We start from the raw sequence: 6,078 nt of genomic DNA, 5'->3' as shown, positions 1-6,078 counted from the left end.
TCCAGCAAGAAACTTGGGGCCTCCTCATTCTGACCCTCCAGCCCTCATCTGGCCTGGACAGAACCACTCTTCAGAGATTTCCTAGGAAGGGCATTCCCTCCAGTGGCAACGATCTCTGATTGCCTCTCCCACTAGCCATCAGAAAGTTTTCCTCTACATCCACCCTAAGCCCCGGTCATTAAAAACCCATCCTGAAGAGAATATAGACGAGGCACTTGGAATAGTGCCTGCTCCACGATAAGTGCTCCGTGAAGTCTTGCTATTGCTGTCACCACCACCACCACCATCCAGTCACCGTCGTCATTAGTATTTCTGTTCACATTGGGCAGTGGTAAAATCAACATCCACAACAATCCTGAAACCAGGAGAGCATGAATAGGGATCGGGAATGAATAGCTAGTCTATTTCTCTTCCCATGGGGAAACCCCCCAGGGATCCATTCAGGATACAAACCAGAGATTCCAAACTGTGGCCTGTGGACTTCACATTCCACCTGCAAGTATTTTTCTTGGGCCCACCGAGCACTAGGACATTTCTGAATTTGTTGTTAGCATATAAACATGAGATTCCTGGCTTTTTTTTTTTTTTTTTTTTTTTTTTTGGAAAAAGCAACAACCCGTCTGAGAGCTCGGTTTAGACCGGGTATTTCCTCTCCCCTCGGCCAGTTCACCCATTAACTTGTACCTTCCCGGCCCTGGAGGTCCTTGAGTTTATAACCCCCAATCCCAATCGCTGTTCCGCCCCCTCCCCTCCAACAGAGCCTCGGAAGAAGCATTTTGCCACAGACCATTTATTTTCTACCGCTGCAGCCCGATGCGCCCGTACCCATTTCGAGGTCGATGTTACCACCAGCTACAGGGTTTGGAGGTGGGCTCGGGGGCTCTCCAGCCCGAGCGGATTGCCTCCCAGAACTTGGGCAGGTGACCCAAGGAAAAGATCCCATTGCCGAACAAGGGGAGCTCAGGCAGCTTCGTCCCCGGCCTCTGCGGCAGCACGGGTGTAAGGCTCCGTCTCTGAAGCCGGGGTGGGCATCTGGCGCTGGCAGGCCCATCCATACACTGCAAAGCGTTGATGCCCCTGGTGGACGGCACCATGCAGGTGTTGGTGTAGTCGTCGGAGGCAGCCACGCCGGTGACGGTGACGGGGTTGGAGTAACTACGGGGGAAGGCGTGGTCTGGGTGGTCCAGGTGGATGGAGGTGGCCGCACGCTCCAGGCAGTTGGCTGCAAGCCTGGGCAGGCTCAGTGACGATTTGGAGCAGAAGGCACTGGTGGATCTGTCAAGGTAGTTGATGCCTTTGATGAGTTGGTCCAGGAAGGTGGGGCTACAGGGGCCTGAGGGACGTTCTGTACAGAGCAGGTAGCGGGGGCCGCCGTGGTAAGCGGGTTTTCTGGCCACCTTGGGGTGGTTCGCTAGGTGGCTTGTCTCTACGAACTTGGAGTTGTAGGGGCGGCCCATGCAGATTTTCCTCACTGGGAGTCTGAAGAAGCTGGGGCTGTCGGGCTGCTCCGAGGAGGGGCTGCAGCTGCTGGTCTCAGAGCCGCTCGGGGTGCGGGGGCGTTTGACACCATCAGCCCCGCTCACCCCGGGGCCGTGGGGCCAGCCTGGAGCCTGGGCCGAAAAGGACACGTTGTTGGGATGGTTCAAGCGGCTGTGGATGTTGGAACGGCTCACCAGACGTCCGGACATCGTCCCGGCTGGGCAGATACAGCTTCGTGGCGCCGACCTGCCGTGAGCTCACCTGGAGGCTGGCTACCAGGCCTGGTGAAGACAGTTGGGTCAGCTCCTCTTGGCTGCCTGCCCCCTCCCTGCACGCTTTCTCCCCGTGGGTTCCCTCTGGCTCCGGAGAGCCAACAGCACCCTTCTCCTACTCCTCAACCTCCTCCTAGGCCCTGGGGATTTTCAAACTGGAAAACAGACACCTTATTCTTCAGAAAGCAAGAGACGAGGCGGAAGGGGCGCCTGGGTGGCTCAGTCGGTTAAGCGTCCGACTTCAGCTCAGGTCACGATCTTACGGACCGTGAGTTCGAGCCCCGCGTCGGGCTCTGGGCTGACGGCTCAGAGTCTAGAGCCTGCTTCCGGTTCTGTGTCTCCCTCTCTCTCTGCCCCTCCCCCGTTCATGCACTGTCTCTCTCTGTCTCAAAAATAAAGTTAAAAAAAAAAAGAGAGAGAGAGACGAGGCGGAAGGCAGGACCCTGAGAACAACTCAAGGCCAGAGGACCCTTAGGAAAAGTGGGGCAGTCTCCTTGATCCTTTGGCTCCGGCCCATATTTTGAAATTCCCATTTGCCTTTGGAGCAAGGACTCCAGAAGACCACAAAAGCCAAGGACTGAATCTCTAATGGGGAAATCCCAAGCACGGAGAGATACCTCCTTTCCAGAGTGTAATCATCCACTATGCAATGCACCTGTTAGTAAAAAAAAATGCATCTTAGGAGTGATGCAATGCTATAGGTACTCTCTCCGTGCCTGGCCCCTTGCTTATGTCTCACATGTAATTCTTGCTACAAATCAAGGAGGTGGTCACTATTCTACTCCTGGTTGATGGATGGAGAAACTCAGTCCCAGACAGATGACGTGACTCGTCTCAGATTACAGGGGTTGGAAGTGGTGGGGGCCGAGGTACTGTCTTGGTCGTGTCTGATGACCCCTGAAAGACAATGCTATGTTGTTGGGGTGACTTTGGCCCTCCCTCGCAGTCTCCTAAGAAAGAGTTCTCACCACATCTGCTCTGCCTGCTGGATGGGGGCACAACTGGGGAGAACCAGAGAGACAGGGGTGCTTGCTAACCCCGTACCTAAGTTGATCCTGACTTTAGGAATCCCAAATGAGAGGGGGGAAGGTCATATGGCAAGACTACTGATAGGACTGGACTTGTAAGGTCACAGCCTTCCAGGATATTCAGTCTTGACCCTCTCGGGTAGTAGAAGGTCTCCTCATCCACTCCACAGGAGGAGGGGAATTGGGATTCCTACTCCTTGTGGTCCAAATGTGGGCACTTCGCCGAGACCTAGACCTGACCAGGCCGAGGAAATGCCCAGTCCATTTAACCCCACCTCCTGTCCCGGCCAAGGGCAGTGTAGTCCTCCCTTCCTCATCTCCATTGTCCATCGGTTCCCCAATACTCTCCTTCCCCAGCTAGAAGGCAGGTTCTGATTTCTCTCCCCCAGTACTGCCAGTTTGATGCTAATTTTCCACTTCCGTCTAGTGAGAACAGAGCAATATTTGAGCCTGTCCCACCCAGAAAACAGCTGCCTGCCCCTCTTCCAGCCCATGGCCCTCAGCTGCCCTTGTCCTTTGGGTCTGAATCGCGTGGAATGCACAGACCCTTGCCTCTTCCCTTCCGGGTCCAACCCCACCCTGTCTCCTCCTCCAGAAATACAGGAGGCGACTGAGGACTGACCCCCACAGAGCCCCACCCTTCCCTTCCTGGCTGGCAAAGCCCTATCTGCCATAAGGGCCCTCTGCCACGCTCACTCTGTCTTTAGGAGGTAGATGACTTAGCCCTCCTGTTGCTCTCCACTGGGGATACCCTCATGTCGCCACTCCAGACTGCTGGCCGTGTCATAGAATCACGGAATCTTACAGCTGGGAGGGGCCTCCAGAGGCCATCCTGGCCAGGCCCCTGCCTTAGGGCCCGCGCCGCTTTAAGCCCTCCAGGACAGATGGGCCCTATTTTTAAAATGAGACTGGGGTGGATGTTTTCCAGTGTTCCTTGTTGTTTTTCTAGTGTTTAATTATGCTGAGAGTCAGGGAGTTCTCAGCTGCCCCTGATATAACTCCCATCGGCCGTGATCAGCATCAATCACTTCTCTTTCTTCACTGGCTCAGCAAACATTTATTGAGTCTCCCCAGAGTGTTGTTCCCTTCCAGTGACCCATTCTTGAGCCTAACTGTCTTTCCTTCCCCGCGGCAGTCAGCGATCCAGTGTCGAGTACCTGATGAGAGCTGGCCAGAACCTGAGATTCTTCAGCCAGCAAATCTCAGAACCTGTATGCCCCCGACCCAGCCCTGGTCCTTAGGGGGCATCCAGTACATATTTGCTAAGGAAAGGCTCCATCCATCATTGCTTTCTCTCAAACATTGAAAATACAGTTTTACTTTAGATTTTGAAAAATTTTCAAACTTACTGAAAACTTACAAGACAACGAACTCCCAAGCAGTCTTCATCCAAATCCACAATTTATTAACGCTTTTGCCACGTTTATCACCACACACACACACACACACACACACACACACTCTGATTATTATTATTTGGAGAGGAAGTCGCAGACAGCACTATCTTTTCCCCTTGAACACGTGGGCGTGTATCGCCCACGTGCCAGGTGAACGGGGACATTTTCTTTTCTTTTTTTGTAATTCAAATTTCAGATATTTATTAATCAGTGTAAACCCTAACACAAAACACTGATGTGAGTTCAGAGGAGAAATATTTCCTGGATAAGTGGAAAATTTTGTACGGAGGGCTTCTGGGAGACCTTCATTCTAAGCGGCTTGAGAGCGAGACATTTCATTTACAAGTCTGGAACTTTCTTCCTTCATTTTGCTGTAATCTACAATCGGTGAGTAGAGCTCGTGTTGATCATTGGGACCCAGTCAGTTCTGGGTTATTCTTCCTACCCTAACTGACATCTGGATTGGACCATGTCAGGGGCTGCTGTCGTACCTCCTGCTCCAATAAATACGAAGAGGGGGATCGAGCTTGGATGCTTCTTGGCCTGACCGAGGATCTGTTGTAACATGGCTGTGGCAGAGGCCTCCGGTCCAGGAGAAGGAAAGATCAAATCTACAAGGCCTGGCACTAAGTAGTCCCTACCCAAGGATGAACAGATATCTCGGACATTTTCTTACGCATCCACACTACAATGACCCAAGTACAGGACATTCGGCAACGGTGGAGTCTGATCATGTAATGTACATTTCACCGACTGCCCCTCCGATGTTCCTCTTGGCAACTCTTCGGGCGCTGGAACCAACCCAGGAGCAAGCATGGCTTTTCGTTCTCAGGAGTCTTCGGTTTCCTTCAGCTGGGAACAATTCTTCAGCCTTTGTCTTTTGTGAGATGGACATTTTTTTTAAAGTGAATTAATTTATTCTGAGAGAAAGAGAGCCTGCAATCAGGGGAGGAGCAGAGAGAGAGGGAGAGAGAGAGAATCCCAAGCAGACTCCAAACTGTCAGTGCAGAGCCCGAGGCAGGGCTTGATCCCACGAAACGTGAGATCATGACGCCAGCCAAAGTCAAGAGATGGACGTTAACCAACCGAGCCACCCAGGCACCCCTATGAGATGGTCGTTTTTGAAGAGCTCCGCCACGTTGTTCCGGAGAAGGTTCTTAGTCTGATGTTTCTGAAGGATCAGACCCAGGATTATAAAGCGCTATAACACGGAAGCGTCTGTGGGCCCTCCTTAACCGGCAGCCACTGAGGGTGAAAGGCCTTTTTGCCCTGGGGTGGGGTAGTTATAGATGCTGAAACAGGGAGCCCAGAGGAGGGATCAGAGGGCCCTCCAAAAAAGGAGGAAGAGGGGTGTGGGGGAACTCAGTGGACCAGGGAAGCAGCAGTATCAGCAGTTTCCTTGTGGGGCCTCGGCCTGGCCTGGTTCTGCTCTGGGCTGGGGGCCGGGCAGGCGGGCAGCCAGCCAGCGAGAGGGCTGGGACTCTGCACCGCTTGTCCTGAAGGTACCCAGGCATCGAGATCACTGGCCATTTCTGGCCTGGGCACCAAGAGCCTCTGGAAATAGCTCGAGGACAATTATTTTAGGAGGAATGTGCTATTCGTCCATCCTACCAGAAAGCCAGGCTGTGTCCCAGAAGATCAAGAATGCCCCTCTCTGGCCTCCCCAACTCCAGGGGATCTCTAGGTACTCTGGGGACCATAGAGGCCTTCAGAACCAGAAGGGGCAGGGAGCCAGAAGGGGGGTCGAGAGACTATAAGCCCTTTCCCCGGGTCGGGGGAGAGGAGGTTCTGTCCTCAGATCCCGGGCTCTCAGGGCCCCGTCTTGAGTCATTCCAGCTGGTTAGGGTCCAGCTGACTCCAAGCATGAGGACATGCAAGGAGAAAGGTATGCAGAAGCTGCCT

The 6,078-nt window shown here is 53.3% G+C and overlaps 1 protein-coding gene across 1 annotated transcript; it reads right to left on the bottom strand.

Moving 5' to 3' along the window:
- Nucleotides 1–772: 772 nt before the first annotated feature.
- Nucleotides 773–3,562, bottom strand: LOC132672897 (uncharacterized). The gene is made up of 2 exons (XM_060625279.3): nt 3,476–3,562; nt 773–1,760 (listed from the first exon to the last, which is right to left on the bottom strand). Exon 2 carries the CDS (start codon nt 1,686–1,688, stop codon nt 843–845), a length of 846 nt encoding a protein of 281 aa, XP_060481262.3. The 5' UTR covers nt 1,689–1,760; nt 3,476–3,562; the 3' UTR covers nt 773–842.
- Nucleotides 3,563–6,078: the final 2,516 nt, after the last annotated feature.

Source organism: Panthera onca, chromosome C1 (genome assembly GCF_046562875.1).
Source record: "Panthera onca isolate mPanOnc1 chromosome C1, mPanOnc1 haplotype 2, whole genome shotgun sequence".
In the NCBI taxonomy this organism is placed as follows: domain Eukaryota; kingdom Metazoa; phylum Chordata; class Mammalia; order Carnivora; family Felidae; genus Panthera; species Panthera onca.
The sequence above is the reverse complement of the archived record's forward strand: the minus strand, read 5'-3'. Positions and strand labels throughout refer to the sequence as shown.

What these genes read in the sequence shown, in the direction of transcription:
- LOC132672897 (XM_060625279.3), bottom strand. Translation starts at nt 1,688, where the DNA reads ATGTCCGGACGTCTGGTGAGCCGTTCCAACATCCACAGCCGCTTGAAC.